Source organism: Homalodisca vitripennis, chromosome 8, assembly GCF_021130785.1.
Source record: "Homalodisca vitripennis isolate AUS2020 chromosome 8, UT_GWSS_2.1, whole genome shotgun sequence".
Taxonomy (NCBI): domain Eukaryota; kingdom Metazoa; phylum Arthropoda; class Insecta; order Hemiptera; family Cicadellidae; genus Homalodisca; species Homalodisca vitripennis.
In genome coordinates this window covers 14,188,349-14,207,272 of record NC_060214.1, presented here as the reverse complement: position 1 = coordinate 14,207,272, position 18,924 = coordinate 14,188,349, and the positions used below count along the sequence as shown (strand labels likewise).

Here is an 18,924-nt window from a genome sequence, read left to right as displayed (position 1 = left end):
TGTCTCACAGTCTTGCTTGGCAACAACAGAGAAAGTTCCTTGGCACTTAGCCACACTGCAAGTCACCTTGGACCCGAACTCTTGTGGATTTTGTTGCTCCTTTTCTGGGTAAATATTTTCTGATCTTTGTTGACGCTTTTCAACATTGACAAAAATAGTCACAATTAATAACATGACTAAATCAACAACGGTAAAAAAATTAAAACTCATAATTTGACGATAAAATATTCCTACAATTATCGTATCTGAGAATGGCATATGTTTCACTTCTTCAGACTTTTCAACTTTCTGTAAATATACAGATTAGAAAAGAACATATATTTACATAAACTATATTCATATTCTAGCCAATCGTCATTCGTTAAATGAGCAAGTAGAGGGGTATCTAGGAACAACAAAAACTCTTAAAAGAATGCTATGCCATGAAGAGACACCAAAGGATTTAGAATCAGGCTTGAATAACGTCATTTCCAAGAACAGATTTTCAACTCGTGTGGAACAGATGTATCATTCACAGAGTTTTTCTTAGGTCGAAAGTAATGACGTAAGTTTTATTTACAAAAGTAACGATGCCAGTTGGATTTAGTCTGACAAGAAAATAGTCTTGACAAAGAAAACATTGAAGAAGAAAGAAATCAAGCTGCCATGCAACATTTATATAGATCAAATTACTGTTCTGAAATGCGTAGCGGGAAAGTTACGTGGAAATCCAGAAACGTAAGAAGAAGATTAGGAACTCTTGGAAAATGTATGCAGGCGGATATCCATTGAGAAAGTAAAGACGAGCTAAGGAACAGAATTTTTATTGAGAGTAGCTCTAAGCTCAGGGGAGATGACGTGTTGTTTACAATGTATTACAATAAAATCAAAAGTTTTATTTCATTGTTTTTCTGTAATTCTTGACATTCTATGTTTACATCTTTCAATAGTTTTAAATCCCGTGGAGGCCGCATCAGAACAGGAATAATAGCCAAAGTGACTCAGACAAGCCAGCATAGCAAAGAGCTGAGGCTTACAAGAGAGAACAAATTTTCTACTTTTGATGGCGTAATACACTTTGCTGATGAAAAAAGTTTGGAGTCGTTGTGGGATTATCTGGGATGGCGCTTATTAAAGTGTCCACATAATATGATAGTACTAGTATATCTCTTATCATTTGAAACTATGTTTTCAAACCAAACGTACTGTTAATCTTATTAGTGATATAAAAATTCATAATTTTAATGAAATCTTTCAGATTAGTCGTTATTATACTTAAGAGTATAAAAGTTGATTCAGTATTTATTTCTTTAACAATTTCTTAAGATGCAGCTTTATGAATTAAAATAGCTATTCAACTATAGTCTGCATCTCTGTCTACTCTTAAGAGGCTATATTTTATATCATATAAGAGTAATGACTAGTTAACCAAGTTTCTTATATGATAACCACATGAATTCTCTATGTTGAGAAAAATTGCACAAGTTCAGGTGCAATGGACCTGCATTCCACTGAAATATTTTTAGATTACAATCTTGCATTTAATTTAATAAATGAAAGACAATATGACTATTTAACTGTAATAGGTTGTATAACATTATATTGCCTACTAATTAGTTTTATAATATTTTCAATAGTATACAATCGTGTATAGGGAAGTAAGGAATAGTAGTTTACTTAACATGCTTTTCTTGAGCAAGTATGGTTTAGATTGCTTTTGTTTAAACTCCCCATAGAACTATGGGTTTGCATTTCATATCCAGAAGGATTGGTTTATTGTTCATGTTAGAGCACGGGGCACTCAATAAATCATCCAGTTTTTGTATGCGGCTGTGGGATTGGCACTTTGTATTTTCCGAATTTCTTCAATTCTAGTGTTTACTAACTCTTCCTCACTTAAATAAGCCCCTTTTATAGCTCTAGTATGAATCCTTTGGTGTACGGAGTTGCCTTTAACTGTTGTTTTATGTTGTAAATGTACAGGCTGGAATTCCCAAGCTTAGTAATTACGCATGTACTGAAGTGAGTGTATGATTAATTTAATTCGTTAGATTTATAGATTTTTCATTGGTAAAACTCTGTTTTGTGTCAAAATTTGACATCTGGGACTAGCCACATTTTGAACTGGAGTTGGGAGACTGGGAAAATGTCACTGTTAACGGATGTACTGAAAAGAACTTCCTCAGAGCATGTTTTTCTACTTGAGAAACGATTTTTTATACATTGTGGGGAATACTTTGCTAGCAGTATAACAATCTTACTTTCTTAAACTCATTCTATCTTTAATAATACTTTTGCCTAATAGATACAGGAGAGTATTTGGAATTGCTGTTATGCAGGTTTCCAAACCTCTACTAATTCTAGCTTTGTTGTTTTACTGACATTATATACAGTTCTGCTCTAATTCTGACATCATTTAGTAGAAGTTTCTGGGAGGCAGTCCCATTCACATGCCACTTTGCAAAATAGGTGACGGTCAAAATATATGTCTTTGATTTCTTTGGATGTCTATGACTGGGAAGTTCCTACTTGTCATTGTTTCTGTCAAAATTTCCTTCTCATTAACATCACTTCGTCCTCTTCCGTAGGCTAATGGTTAGAGTCTCGGCTCTCTAACCGAGAGATCACGGGTTCAAATCCCGGGGAGGTCCAATCATGTACGTTGAAAATAAAAACCAGTGCACTTCGAAGCCGGCATAGCTGACGCTGAGGCTTAAATGAGATAAAAAAACTTCACTTCAACGTGAACTATACCCACAGAGTGAACACTAATTAAATGGTTAGACGTTTTGTAATTGGTTAGATGTGTAGAGGGATACTAAATCGTTTGCGGATATAAGGTCTCAACAGTGATAAATTTTCCCTTGACGGAGTAATGTGACTGACATCATAATGATACTGCTTTAATATTTTCCTAGTGAATGGTTTTATGTTAACTTGAATTAAACTTCAAATGGGTCTTTGTTTTATAAAATCTAATTCAATGGAACTGGATTACTGTGCATTTAAAAGTTTCAATTAATTCGTCGGCTATCAACCTGATCAAATGAATTATTACCAATGGCTTTAAGAACATTTGACTTTAGAACCTTAACCTTTGTAAAAAATTTCTGTTTTACCTCGTTGTCTGTTTAAAACTTGCTATAAGACTCATAATTCAACTGTTTTGAGCAAGTGAGATGGATACATCTAATTATACCACAGCATCTTGGATTAAGACTGTTTGGTAAGAGCACTTTTGGAAATTAAAGCAAATATTGAATCTGCTCAAGGACCACCAAATCAGCTGCACTCAGTTCAGGGAGTGGATAGGAGGGTTAGAACCAAACCCAAAAGCCAATAATGTTTTAAAATATACATGTAACAGCAATCCAACTTGTTTGAAATACACCAGTTAAATGTACAAGATTGAATTTTGCATATCTAATTTATTTAAATTTAGGTTTATTCCATATTTCAACTGTGGTATGCTCTTCATTCAAACTCATCCCTCCCAAAGTTGTCTTAGTTACACCACTGAAAGATTTTGATTCTTGAAATTGGTGCAAGGATTTAAGCAAGATGACCTTCTCTTTTTGTAATCAAAATTTATATTGAAAAAAGTATAATTACACTACTACAATGTGTCAATATCATGATTATATACTATTCTTTTTTACGTGTATGCTGTAATATGTACAAGTAATTAGTTTGGATTAACTTGTACCCATAAAATAACAAAAGATTTGAACTAGAACGTGTTTAAGTTTGTCAACATGAAATAACACAAATGAATGGGTAAAAAAAGATTTTTATTCATAACATTTTATGTTATTTTTGAAGTACTGCAATAACTGATGTGCAGAATCTCGTCCGCCTGATCCTCTTATCCAGGACAGTTCCATCTCTGTTCCAAAGGACTTCTGTTCTAGTAACAACAAACCAATGAAATAAGGCTCCGTTTTAGATGCTGCTTTGGAATTTTCCACCTTCACTCGTTTTGGATTATTTGAACACTTTGCATCTTCATCACAGGTACGTTTGGTTCCAACTCTAGCAATCTCATTTTCTGTCACAAGATCTGGATTTCTCTCAACTTCTTCTGATTTCGGAGAACCATTTTCACTAATCTTATCACAGACATCTATTTGGACTTTTTCTTCAATTTCTTCCCTCTCATTTTCACAAACCTCAGGACCTACACTTTGGCTGTCCTCTGGTTTCAATTCCGTATTATTGTTCTCACTTTTACTCACTGCTTGCTTTCTCTTTTCCTCACGTCTTTTCCTCCTAGAGTTAGTCCAAGTGTTTGCCAGTGCAGTGATCTCCATTCCGCAAATCTCATCGCTGTTTTTCCGAACGGAATAGGTAATCTGAAAAATTCCTTAATTTCAGCAAAATGTAACTTTACTACTTAATATTTTACACAGAAATTTCCCGAGGAAAATGTTTTTATGTATTAATAGCATAATTTATTTATTAATTCAATATTACAAATATTACGACACGTGCGGTTATGCTTTGAGTATTGGAATATTAATTAGTCTTTAAATGAAACTGGTAACTTTGGCAGCAGCTCTCTGTATACCATATCACTTTAGTAGTGCTTCAACTTATAATATACAGTTTTGGTAATAGTATAGTGCAAATTAGAATACAAGTTTTTACTAAAAGGTTACTAAAGCGTTTTATTTATAGACAATTAATATTCCAATACTCAAGACATACCACATGCCACAACAACTAATATTACAAAATATCTACTATGTTATTTTCATTTCATACTGTGTTTACGTGAAATATAGTCCCTATTATAGTAGGCAAGATGGAGCAAGATACATGCCAAATTAAACAACCCAAACAAGCTGATATTCTGAGATATATTTAAAATTTAGCAGTTATGAAAATAAATCTGTAGACCACTCAAAACGTCAACAGTGATGTATGTTTGAACCATGACAATTGTAAAGTGAAGGAAAACTTGAAAGTAAAGTACATGAGAACTGAAAGTAAAACAGAGATAGTATATCTATAAAAACTTGAATAACATTGTGTACTGTTATTGAACTGCAAAAGTTTGTTACTTTCTAATCAATACTGGAGTTTATTTACTTTGTTATTGCGCAAAACCTGTGGAAAATGCCATATCACCAAATTCTTCTAAGTTTTCGTTGTATTGTACTCACCTGTAACTTCACCATGAGCTGGCGCAGCACTTCCAGAGTCTGCTTCATGTCCGTGTCGAACATGTGAGAGAAGGGAAGGCTCTTGGGCTTCTGTAACGGTTGCTGTTTGACCGCAGGCAAGGTCACCGAAGGTGTCAGCGTCCACGCTATGCCCCACCTGGTGGTGCGTCCCTGACAGAACTTGTAACTCGTTACTTTTTGCACCTCTGGCTTTTTGAGTGCTGCCAAAATCTTCCCTACACTCGTCTTGTGACCCAACATCACACTGTACACTCTGTGACAAAAACATCAAACTTAGCTTTTAGTGAGCAAATATTAAAATATCAAAATGAAATTTCTTTTTAAAAAATAAACCAAGGGTCAAGCTCACTGCTTATCAAATTCTGGCTTGCTTTGCTCGCACATTCCTGAACTTATATTCTAATACTGATCAATATATTGTTATAGTCTGCAAGTACACACACACATGCATTTGAACATAATTATTTTGTACTGATATAAAATCGTTTTACACCAATATTATCCTCATTGTTAATACTATATTACTTCACAAAGAGGAAATGAGTGTTGATTATATTAAAATAGTGTACTGAGGAAATGAAAATCATATTTTCAACTGAACTGTAATCTTAAGATCACACAAAATATAAATCTCGTGAGATAATACTTATAAGGGTTTTAACACAGTACAGTAAATCTGTGTTAAAAATGCTGGACTGATCTTTGACGTCTAGCTGGTGATTTGATAATGGAAAGTGCCATTTTCAAATACCATAAAGCTTCTTTACTGTGACACTAGGTATTGCTTTGAAGCCATTGTGTTGAATCGTAGAACTCGCAGGGGTGCATTTTTATTATCAATTCCAAATCATCAGACAGCTTTATATAATAAATCTTTCCACTGTTTCCGCATGTCGATTGTGGAACGTTCTCCCAGATAATATCAGATTTATTGACAAGCTCCATCGCTTTGGGGCTAAAGTTAAGGCCTCCTATCTGCTAACTCGGAGAGTGATGGTTGGTGGTTCTTGTGGTCGCACTTGGGGTAACTGCATGTAACCTGAGTGAATGGAGAATGACAGCTGATAAGGATGTTATAATTCTATTAGTTGATTATTGTATTAAAGATAGTTTTGTTAGAGTTTAATTAATATAATCAATTTTTAATTTTAAAATTTAAATTTTTATGTTGTATAGTAATTAATTATTAAACGTAATAAATTTAGTTTTACATGCCCGTTACGATATTGTAATAGGAATGGTTTGATTTTATTTTCTTTATCTGTGTTTAGAGGTCAAGTGGAAGAGAGAACTTTTTAGTCTTAATTTCACATCTATAAATAGACATTTTTCATTTCACTTCATTACCTTAGACTCCAAATTAGACCATGAGCTGTGCTGGAGGTGTACTGTGAGAACAAGATACTCAATTATAATATGTAAAGAACAATTCAATGATGCGTACCTAACTTTATCCTTCAGCTTGAGACTGTCTTGTATAATGCTTTCGACGAAGGCCACTTCACCACCAGGCGTCACTAACTCCCAGGAGGCTCCTGTCATGGCGTTGCGGGGAGGTGGTCGGGAGGGTGACCTTGCCACATTCTGTGGTTCCAGCTCCTCCTCAGAACTGAAGAACGGAGGATTACAAACACAGAAGTCGTACACAGTGTCAGCCTCCAGCACACCATCCAGCATCGTTCTTTCTGGAGTTTTCTGGACTGAAAATAAAACTAATCACTTCTAATACTATTATAAGTCATTGAATTAAAACTCTACGATGAGACTAATTTTCAAAACAGATATACAATAAGTTTATTACTAGTAAAATAATTTTATAAATAAAAATATGTGATGGAACATTTTAACCTGTTTTTTTGTTCGCTATTAAGTCCAAAGATGCAATGACGATTGATGATAATTAAGGCTAAACGTGCCAGCAGCCCCAAAATAAGGCAAATTTATTTTCCTCTTTTTTCCCTTAATTTTCAACCAATTTAATTTTGAAAACTGATTTGTAAATTAGACACTCAGAGAATTTGATGTATAGAGGCAGAAACCAAAAAGAAATTATAACACCAAAGTTATTGTACATAGCTTCTATTTAAATTTGAAAATGAGCATTTGCAGGTAGTCATTTTGTGTACAATAAATTTTTACTTTCTACACCAGTTGAATAATTCAATTAGAATCCTTTTTTTTTACTTCCGGAATTTATCTCTTGACCAAACATCACCACTTTAAAAATTAATTTGGCACCTGACCAGGAAAGCAGATTCGAGGCCTTGAAATCTTGTGTTTCTTTTAGTTCAACAATTAACAAAGGCATGCTGTAATCCTGTTATTGTATATCAATCAAATCAACTATAGCCACTTCATGAATGGCTTTAGAGAACTTAGAACTTTCAGCCAATGGCGCAGTGTAGCTGGTACTGCGGTTATCGCAAGATAACCAGATCAAGCAACTTCGAGCAGGCCGCTGCTTGGATAGGTGACCGCTGAGTCATCCTGTCCTTGCAAGCGGCCCGCCTGCCCAGCCATTGGTGGTGGTTCGGAAGTCACCTTTAAGCCGTTGGTCCCCAGGTTAAATGTTAGAGAGGGCTTCTTAGCCCTAACTTCGCCTGGTAAAATAAGACATTCTTTACTTTACTCTACTTCAAATTACCATCGTCGATGATGAACTGTGAACAAAGAAGGTTACGCTGTCGTAGCAAGGTAGAGTATTGTTTTCAATAAATTCCAAACACACCGTTTCCAATAATTTTACCCTAAGATAAAATAAAACCTGTTCTACATTTTAAAATCGATGCAAATATTTGATTCCAAAGCAGTGAGAAGTAAGCTTACTTGTTATTCTATCACTCAGACCGTTTCTCGTTACGTTGTTTGATGCGATCAAAACACTCTCCTCGTCCACTTCCGTGCCCAACATCTGCCATTGGAAATGTTTAGCGGCTAACAACGGGTACACACAGCTTGCTCCACATCCTAACAGAAATACACAGAGCGATGTTAAACATAAATACAAACTTATTAAAGTTCTCAACAACGATGTCCAACAGAAAATATCAAATACGAGGCATATCCAGAAAGTCAGTGTACTGAGGTCTCATGGCCAGAGGAAGCAACCAACATCACCTGTTATCTTATTTGGAATGGATAAATTCCAGTTGGAGTTTATAATGAGATAAAAACTGCATATGGTGACAAAGCAATGAATCGTATGAGTAAGTGTGACGCCGCGTATTCACATGGCGGAAGATTGTGTTGACGTTTTTCATTAAGCTTATTGTCGCATTGACAGTTCTCAACATATACTTACCTCGAACCAGTCTCGTTGCGGAGGGGAAGATTCAGGCTACAAGTAACATGGTACTGTAGCCAACATGTCGAACAAAATATCCCTCCAGCGGTAAGAGCCTCAGTTCACTTACTTTCTGAATATGCCTAGTATAATGTAAGATTTCATTTATACTGACATCAAAATAGAAATGAATTCACAACTAAGTTCTAAAAAAGATGTTAGACGTAAATTGAAACTCATTAAATTTAAATATATCTTGTATCTTGATTTCATCTATTAAACGGAAGATTAAATTTAATTAAGATTCAAAATGTCTTTATTAGTCATCAAGTAACATAACGTTACAATAGACTTTGTCAAACTATTGGGCAGTAATACTTAAAAAAAATAATAATTTTAGACTAGAGACTTATTTTAAAAATACACGAACGTTGTAAAAGACATAAGAATTTACAAAACTATTAACTGGTATAAATAGAGAGTGGTTGTAGGAAATTATCTATGAAATAATGAAAGCATTGTATGGTAAAAAAATTAAAAACACAAATTGAACAAGAAACTCAAAGAACATATACAATTAAAACCTAATGAAAATTGTAACAATATAAATATTTAAAATAAATATGTAAATCAGGTGGTTAAAACTTAAAATCTAAAACTATAAAACAAAAGTTAAAACTTTACTAGATAAAATTAAAAACTTAAGGCATTAATATCAAAGGCCAAATATTCATTCACAGAGTAAAATGCCTCTTCTTTAAGCCATTTGCTTACAACTCTTCATTAATACATTACTCACCAATATCTATTCCCTTTACAATATCTGATGTTTTACGATTGGCTGCCAGAATATCCTCGATCCACAACAAGTAATTCAAACGTAGCGGGAGAGTTGGGATTAGCCGATTCAGAGGGATCTCCACATCTAGACCAAAATCCTCCTTGAGCAAAGTTGATGTAAGGGCTCGTAACGATTCTTTGTTCTTGAAGTCAATAGAAACCTTTCCTGATATTTCCTGAAACACAAATTTAACATAGTTTTGTACAAGGTGCTTCTTTAAAAGTTAAGGGTCCAACAGGTTCTCCTTAAAATCGTCTGTCCACCTTTGTGATGATTCTTGATAGAAAGGGCATAAAGACTTGGTGGTCAAAAGGTCAAAATTAAAGCTAAAAAATATTCCTACTATTTTACATTGGTCCTATGGATGGATACCCATGATTTCAACACAAAAAAATCACGCAATAAACAAATTTGTAAATGAACTAAATAGAATCATATGACATTTTTCTTTACATTCCATCAGATCCTTCAATACGCCATTGTATCACTTTATTCTTATTGTAAGAGGAGGTGGTTGAGAATCAGAACAAATCTTCTAAAACAGCTCCCTTTTGATGAGTTGATATATTTAAGTGTTCTTTCTTATAATGCTTATTCTTTTTTGTTGCCATGTGACTGCAGACATCGTACACACGGCTTATACAATCAGACGTGCCTTTCGAGTAACTCATCCTTTTCAGCTGTCTTTGTCAGTAAGTGAATTAGAACGCACAAGATAGTACCATTCACACCTAAATTATGAAGCAGTTGGTAATTAAAACTTACCAGTCTGTAGCAACTAAAACAACGGAAGTTAACTAAAGAACTGGTGACCATCACTGTGGAATTGTCACTTTGTGTAGTAAACCATAGAGTGTTTCGACAAAAGTAATCATTTCATTGGATAGTGGGTAAAATGATATATCGATTAGTAGTTACAAATCGTAATTTATATATCTTTGACACAAGTTTAAGAAAAAGGGAAAAACCATTCTACTACAATTTTCAGTCTCTTCATTGATGTTGATTTTTTTCTCAGATTAGTAGTTTATTTGTTGGAGCTCTTGTTGAAAATAAATGTTATTATTTGAATTTATTATGTAGAAATGATGTACTTTGTACACTTCTTTCATTGTTTAAATATGGGAATAAAGGTTGTCATAACACAGTAAAACGGCCCTAACAATGTTTGGATACTTTACATTATAATTCTCAATGCTTTAACCATTTGATTGTTTGGCTTTGCAAATCTACTTACTCTGATGGCTACAAACGAGAAACATTAGTTTTGTCTCCTACACTGGCTTTGATAGTACTCGAAGAGAGAGCAAAGGTCTCAATCTTCAAATGGGTACGCTATAACACAGTGAGAGTTTAAATCTGTTGTCCATTTGTGTCTGAAGAGACGAAAATGCTTCACTAAGCCAAATGTCTACTCCAAAGGTTTCCCAACGAGGCCGAAGTGAGTGGCACAATGGTGATACCCACTATGCTTTAGCAGCCATGATAAGTGGCAGGCGGCATGGCTTTTAAAAGCAACAATCCGTTTTAACTCTGAGGAGCTGCTCAACTCAGATTATGGATAAAACCCTCTCTATTTATCAAGAGAACCACTCGAGCATGACCAGACAAGAAAGGTTCTTCCTTCCCCAGGTGGCATGAACCACAAATGTTGGAGTAGCATGTTCTGACAAAGTGAACCCGCTGATCTGCTTATGTAACTCCAAAATTGTCATATTTCTCAGACAGTAGACAAGATCTCTTTGTCAATTTTTGTCCAACATTCATTTGACACAGATGCTACTGCCTCAAGTAGTAGGTTGAGAAAGTTTCTAGCTGGCGAGCTCATGGAATTTTTGATAGCATTCTAAGCGTACTCAGTTGAAGATTGAGAGCTTTGCTCTTTCTTCAAGTACCATCCCAGTCAGAGCAGAAGATTAAACTTTACAACTGAAACGTTCCTGGCTAAGACACAACTGGTCTATATTTTCATGGAAGTGAAAATCATCCATCGAGATAGTACCTGCCATAGTCTAAACAATATTTTTCAGCTAAACATCAAATATATGTAATAGCAGGAACCTTTTGTGTTATATTATCTTGCAACTGAAAATAAATATAAGTCTCTCCACCACCATAATAAATTTTGAGTATCCTGAGTAGCAAAACCCATTATATCTAACTAATAATGGGTTCCAATCCTCCGTCGAATATCAGTAATTTGTGGTGCATATAAAATCTACATGTTTCGGTACAACAGTGCCATCACAGGGGTTGCAGGTAATAAATTACAACATGAATTAAACTTGTTCATAATAATATAATAACATAAATAAGGGCACTCAAGTTTTAATCTCGGAAGGTCTAAATCAACACAAACGTTGAATTCAGTATTATTGTTAATTTGCGCATCCAAAGATGGTGCAACTGTTGACGTCATCAGAAACTAATACGAGGTTGACTCAAGGTCACAACAAGTTCACGTAACGCCCTGCGCATCTGTACAATATTGCTCCGTGTGAGAAAAGTAGGTCCACTTTTAATGTTCTACAACTCTGTTATTTTTCATATCCACCCCTTAAAACCTGATATTGTTTTGTTCATGAGGATGATAGGAACAGGTTGATAATACGAAACTCGTACCGTAAACTGGAGCTACTTTGCCCCTGAGAGTGTTACTTTGCTCCATTCCTGAAAAATGTTTGGTGCCAGGTCATTAAAACATAACCATTTAGTTCCAGGTTTCACCAATGGGTAGCGCCTCTGCGTAGATTTAGGAATCGTTTCCTGGTCTTTGGCGATTTTTTTTTCACTATAAGCTGCTTTGAAGCTGTGTCAACCTTCAAAAATGTTATTCAATGTAACTCTAAATATAAGCAAACTTATATTCTATAGCTTTATACATAATGATAAATTAATCTATGTAACTGTTTTGCACATTAAAATTAGTTTAACTGTATTTGAATATAAAAACAAATTTTTAGTTAGATTTTACTCAGAAGTGGGGAGTTACTTTGCTCCAGTCGAACCATATATTTACAACCATGTAAATATTTTCTAGGTCACATAACTTACCTACAGCCTGGGTGTTATAGGCCCATACACCTTTTCTAGGTACTACAGACTATAAACTTCTATAGGATGTGTTAAACAACAACTGGATACATCTTCTTTGAAGTTTTTGATTTTACCAGTAAAAATTCATTTTTAGATACTATAATCAATCTTGTTCAGAAAAACAGTTATCTATAAAACTATGGTGAATTACTTGGTAAATATTAAGATCAGCGACTACCGCTCCGATCGCCGTAATTTTTTTGCATTCTAACACAGGTTAACGTAATTTCACCGAAAAAAATAGTCCCGATTATCCCTAACATATAAAAACCAGTTTTACGGCAGTACAATGTTGGCAATACAAAACACATAAATAACAAGATTTTCGACTATCAAACTAAAAACAATGGCCGACCATGGACGTTTTGATGAATTGACAGTAGCCACGTGACAAACAGGAAGGTTTCCGATTGGCCGCACGGGTCACGTGACCTATAGGACGGCTTCGATTGACCGCCAGACGTACACAAACAAACCCACATGGACAAGGAATAATTAGTGAAGTTATTGACATGGCTTGCGATGGTTCTTGTCACACGCTAAAAAGACCCTAGCTTGCCTATTCAAAATTCAGATCACGTGATGCTTGCCCGCTGCGCAGCGCTTCGCGCTGCTTGCTCTTTTAGAAAAAAAATTAACTCGAGCTTGCAAAGTCCAAGCCCAGATCACGCATGACTGCTTACACACACAACACTCAGACAGAACTAACGCAGATTTCATTACAGGCAAAAGATAAGCGGCGCGCGTTTATTACTGATAAGATAAGACGAGTTTATACTAGAATTAGTAGCGTACATGGACTACTACCCTACGAACTAATAACACCAAAAAAACGAATAAATGCATTGTCAGTCAGGTTTTTCAAATTTTATTTTTACCAAAATTTTTTTGGGGGGGGGAGTAAACGGCTACAGCGATAATCGGGACTACTTTTTTCGGTGAAATTACGTGCCCTACGAACTAATAACACAAAAAAAAAAACCGAATAAATGCACTGTCAGTCAGGTTTTTTTAATTTTATTTTTTCCAAAAAATTTTTTTTGGGGGGGGAGTAAACGGCTACGGCGATAATCGGGACTATTTTTTTCGGTGAAATTACATTAACCTGTGTTAGAATGCAAAAAATTACGGCGATCGGAGCGGTAGTCGCTGAGCTTAAGATTTACCAATTACTTTTCTCCACTTCCATTTTAGTCACCTCCAATGTGTGGTGAAGTGATAAATAAGTGTAGTATGTGTTCTCTTAAGTTTTTTGACAGCACTGCAATGAACAATAATTCAGAAATTGTTTTGTTTTTAGTGTGTCATGGAGTTTTGAACGGGGGTTTCTTTGTGTGATAGATGTGGTAGCTATTGTATTGTCCTCTAGCTGAGGATACACTATTATTTTGTTGTTTTGTTTTACACAAAATTCCCAGAGCAGCCAAGAAGTTGTATCTTCTTACATATCCTCATTGCATATTTTGTAAGTTTTCTAATATTTTTATTTTTTTATTATTTTATTTTTATTGTAAGAAATTTTATTATTTCAATTCACTGTTTTTTCTGATTGGCCTCCGGGTAGGCTACTTTTCTAATGTCATATTAAGTTATGGAATGGTTATTCTAATGTCATGGTTAAGGAATTTTAGATAGGGTGGAAAGGAGCAGTTACATGACCTGAGAAAGAATTTAGGTAGTAACTTATCTCAAGGATGTTTTCCTTTTTTTTGCCACTATTGCATGGTGGCGCTGAAGCCCGCACTGATGGCCAGGGCTTTTTCTTGCAATTCATGTTATTATTTAGGCTTTCCTCCCTTTTATATCTATTATTTTATATGCATTTCTTTAAATGAAAACACAACATACTCAAAAGTGGAACAAAGAGCCCTAGTTTACGTTATTTTACCATTTCAGCCATAATTTGACATTTATCCTAATATATTATACCCAGCATTAGCTTCATGAACAAAATAACATTCTTAACCTCATATTTTTAAGCATCTCCACTAAAAAAATCAGCAACTCATGTAAAGTGGGACTTGGAAATATTAACAAAATGAATTACCTAACCTCCTACTGAGTTGTTACCTGTTTGGCATATTTTCTGAATTCTGGATACTTTATTGCAAGAGCTTTGAAGTCTGGAGGTTTTCTATACACGTTTCTGGGATGCATAAATTTGTTTAGAGACATTTTTTAGAAAACAAATTACGTTCAACATGAAATGAAAATTCTGATTTTAATCTAACCTAAGTTCTCTTGATCTAAGACCTCGATGTCAACACAAATTGAAACTAATATTAGGGAAGTAAACATTCAGATTAAGAGAGAACTATTAAATCTGTAATCTATGTTACTGAACTGATAATCCACCATAATATATCACATCTTATTAGCACTAAGTAGCCACTAGACAAAAGTCATCAATTTTTTAACCTCAAAATAATTATTTACGAACGTCAGACGTCGCATTGCGCCGACCAGACGATACAACAAATTCTTTTTTTTTCAGTTTATCTATAAAAAGAGGGCTTTGTGACGCCATGAAACCCTGAGATGCACTGCCATGTAATTTCAGTGACAAGTGATTGTGTGATTCTCTGACAATAACTTTCTTGAATTTTTGTAATATAAATTAATACGCATTTTACATCAGAAAATTAAATGTGGAGATACTTCACCGCTAATAATTATATCTCTGTTCTCAGTAATATATACACACATAAATTATCTAGTAAGACTTCTAACGTAATATTTCTTTTATCCCTTGTCAAATAATTGCTTTAATAGATAAAGATATAAAACATAAAGAATAATTATTTGTTAGAAAATATAGTTTTAAATTGCTCCGTCAACAAGCAAAGCACGACATTAAAAGGATAGGTAATTTGTGTGTACGAAATTTTCTATTTATAAATAGAAGTACAAATTGAAAAAAAACATCTCTAAGAAGTGAAACTACACTTATATTCGTTTATAATGTTAAAATTGTATCATTTAATTATTTTACAATTAATTAGAATGAACAATACTTTTATTATTAAAGAGAATTTCCGTATTAAAACATAAACGGTACATTAAATTCTTCATTTCAAGATTGAACCCCATAATATAATAATAAGTACCCTTTATCGCAAAGACAACATTTATCAAAGAAGATAAAAATAAATTGACCCCCTTTACGATCTGTTGAGCATTTTAATAACTGTCCTCTCAGGTCTCATGGCCACTATTGGGGCCCACTTCTATCTTCATCAACTCTCTAAAAGTTTACTAATGAAAATATATCAGGTCTGATGGCCACTCCTGGGGTCCTTGGCTGTGCACAGTCCGCTCTGCTACCATCTTTCCTACTTTACGCTACCTAAGCTCTAAGCTGTAAGCCTGTTTTAGAGGAATTCTAGCAATGTAATAATGGCCTTGGTTTATTAAAAGATTAAAGACCATATGTGTACTAACATTTAATTGTTATCTATGACCTAATAAATTGAAGAACAATAAAATGTACATACTATTTAATAATCCATACTTCATAAATGAAATATTGATTGAAGAAAATAACAAAAAAGTTACTATCAGAAAACCATTCTTATTTTTTCATAACAAATTTAATCTTTAGAGTTCTTTTCAGTATGGTACCTACTTCTCAAAACATGTATTCACACAGAGACCTGGCTCATTTAAATAGGTTTTGCGATAATATTTGCTCCCTTTTCGGGTTCTTCCTGCTGTAAGGTAACTGCAAACAGTGCAATGCAATAAAACTTCCAGTAGGTACTTCACTATAGTCCTTCTCTTCGACACTATTTCTCAATTCATTGTCATTACAAATTTCATTTCAAAGTCTTTGACCTACATTAGATGAAACATCAACTGATGATCTGATACACTAGTACCATCATACTCTTACAATACGTCTCTTATATCATTAAATTTATCTAAGTAATTAAATATATTACTCGTGTTAAGTATTAATCAACTACATTAAAAATACACACTTAATAAATAAAACCATAACGAACTTAGTACTAAACTAAATCAAATATAACTTGATTAACAAACAAAACTACTACGCCCAACTTATTCAGCGCAACACACATATGATAGGCTATTTGTTTACATTATGTACACGCGAAATTTCGGCCTTGCAGTACTACCTAAGAAAATGAACCTTCCTATAATATAGTTCTTACATACAAAGTCTCAGCACTATAATACATAATAGTATAATTAAATGTCAACTACAAAAAGATACATTTGGTCAACTAAGGTGCCCATCAGGCCTATAGAAAAAGACATAAGTGGACACCAGAGGTGTCAATAAGATCGGAGAGGACATTTTGATTAGTACACTTATATAGCTAACTGCGCGGTTGTCGAGGGCACCAGCGATGACTATCAGAGATGAGAAGACATTATTGTTAGCAAACTAAATAGTTCACTGAGAAATGACAATGGACCCCAATGGTAACAAAATTTAAAATAACGAAATGTATGAATATATTTGCTTATTACATAGTGTATTTAAAAATCAACTGTAACATTCTGTGTGTAATCAACTGTAACCAAAGGTTGTGTCGCAGAAAACGCATGGATAATTGCAGTAGAATAAAAACATTAACTTTATACTTTCCGCTGAAAATTTGTTAAATAACTATAAATAATTGTTAAATATACCATAATTGTTTAATATGTTCTGCGATTTATATTTCTGTTTAATTATCCTTATAATTAATATCCCTTAAGTGTATAATCTTTTGTTAATATTACAAGTAAAATAATTATTTTATAATTTGAGAATTGTATTATTTTTGAACTATCTCATCGTGTGTTTACAGTAGTAAAAGCGCCATCATTACATTATGTAATATAATATTGTACGTCATCTTAGTATCTTCATTTGAAGTTAAATTAGTAAATAATTTAGAATTGCCTTAAAAAATAAAATAAAATAGTAAAGAGATTTTATATAAAATACTCTTTAATGTATTCTTTTTTTATACTATTGAGTATTTAACCTTAAATTTTATATATATATATATATATATATATATATATATATATATATATATATATATATATATTTAACGTGCTATATATATCGTTTTAAAATCATTATAAAATAACCAAATTAATACCTATTTTAATTTTAGGAATAATAATTAAAGAATTAAATAGGTACTCATAATTAAAAACACTTTATGTCTCAAACTAAAAAATATAATACTAAACAAGTTTGGTATGAAATATTTTAAGCGCAGTGTTGCTAGTAACTCTTGGACGAATGACTATAAAAGCTGCAAAATCTTACGCCCCCGGGTGGGCTCGAACCACCAACCTTTCGGTTAACAGCCGAACGCGCTAGCCGATTGCGCCACGGAGGCTTCTGAGAGTACCGTTGAAATATTGCTATGTCTTGTAAATGTATTGTATCCACATTTTTTATATCACTCACACAAAAACACACGCACGCGCGTGGAGTTTTAATGTATATAAATAATCTTATAGCTGGGTAAGTAATCAGTGTCCTTTTTCTGTTAGAGATTAATATATCAATGTATAGTACAGTATGTATTCTCAGTTAAATATATATATATATATATATATATATATATATATATATATATATATATATATATATATATATTTTAATGAATAAATTGTGTGTGTGTGTGTGTTTGTTCTGATGTAATTATTAGCCACCATATACTGAAGAAACAAGCTAGTGTGAAACTGACATTTGGAGGCAACAAAGTTCCACCGACACTTTGTAATGTAGCAGTTAGAGCTGTTACCCCTGCTTCATTATTTACTAATCTAAAACCTGGTTGTAAACCTGTTGCTATAAAATCTAAGATGTAAATATATTGGGGTACTTGAATGCTAATAGTGCTATTAAACCAGATCCTAATCAGATGGAGGCTCTGAGAAAACTGTTTCCTTAATGGACGCTGCTTTCCTAAGACATTAGAATGTTAGATAAGTCCTTCCGCTATCCTTTATACCAAGAAGCATTTCTAGCTTTTTAAGATCTAATAAAGAAAGATTTATAAAATGTTGTTGTAACATGCATTGATCCTAAAGTACCTTTCACAGTTGATACAGATACATCAGAAACTGCTATTGTTGCAACTTTATCACAGGTTGGTCACCATCTTGCGTTCTTTTCAAAAATGTTGTGTGGGTCAGAGTAAAACAATTCTGTAGAAAGATTGGTTCAAGTTGATGGTTTGCGTAAATGGAGGCATTATTATCTTATCGGTAATTACATAAAACTGATAACAGAGCAGAGGTCTGTGGTATTTATTGACGTTTGATAACAATCACCATGGCAAAGTGGAGAATGAGAAAATAAGGCAATGGAGATTGGAACTGTTATGTTTTCAGTACGTCATTTTTTATAGACTAGGTTCTGATAGTGCGGCAGCTGATGCTTTCTCTACGATATGGTCTGCAATTCATAATCCCTCCCAACTTTAAAAGAGCTTCACGTGTTAATGTGTCACACAGGTGTTTACTCGAGTTGGACGCCGCCCGCACTCACATCACGCTCTTTA

The 18,924-nt window shown here is 33.8% G+C and overlaps 1 protein-coding gene and 1 non-coding gene across 2 annotated transcripts; both read right to left on the bottom strand.

Annotated features, from left to right (window-relative positions):
- Positions 1 to 3,749: 3,749 nt before the first annotated feature.
- Positions 3,750 to 14,847, bottom strand: LOC124367329 (U6 small nuclear RNA (adenine-(43)-N(6))-methyltransferase-like). The gene is made up of 6 exons (XM_046824062.1): positions 14,456 to 14,847; positions 9,248 to 9,464; positions 7,992 to 8,132; positions 6,610 to 6,865; positions 5,145 to 5,418; positions 3,750 to 4,331 (listed from the first exon to the last, which is right to left on the bottom strand). The coding sequence occupies exons 1-6, from the start codon at positions 14,558 to 14,560 to the stop codon at positions 3,771 to 3,773; spliced, it is 1,554 nt and encodes a 517-aa protein (XP_046680018.1). The 5' UTR covers positions 14,561 to 14,847; the 3' UTR covers positions 3,750 to 3,770.
- A 2,830-nt stretch (positions 14,848 to 17,677) lies between these two features.
- Trnan-guu lies at positions 17,678 to 17,751 on the bottom strand. The gene has a single exon. It is a non-coding gene; the product is annotated as a tRNA-Asn (tRNA).
- Positions 17,752 to 18,924: the final 1,173 nt, after the last annotated feature.

Bases quoted from the DNA above. Each gene is read 5' to 3' on its own strand.
- LOC124367329 (XM_046824062.1), bottom strand. From the start codon at position 14,560: ATGTCTCTAAACAAATTTATGCATCCCAGAAACGTGTATAGAAAACCT. The intron at 9,465-14,455 runs GTAACAACTCAG...TTTGTGTTTCAG, and splicing joins TCAGAAAATATGCCAAACAG to GAAATATCAGGAAAGGTTTC. The intron at 8,133-9,247 runs GTGAGTAATGTA...TATTTCTGTTAG, and splicing joins TGTAAAGGGAATAGATATTG to GATGTGGAGCAAGCTGTGTG.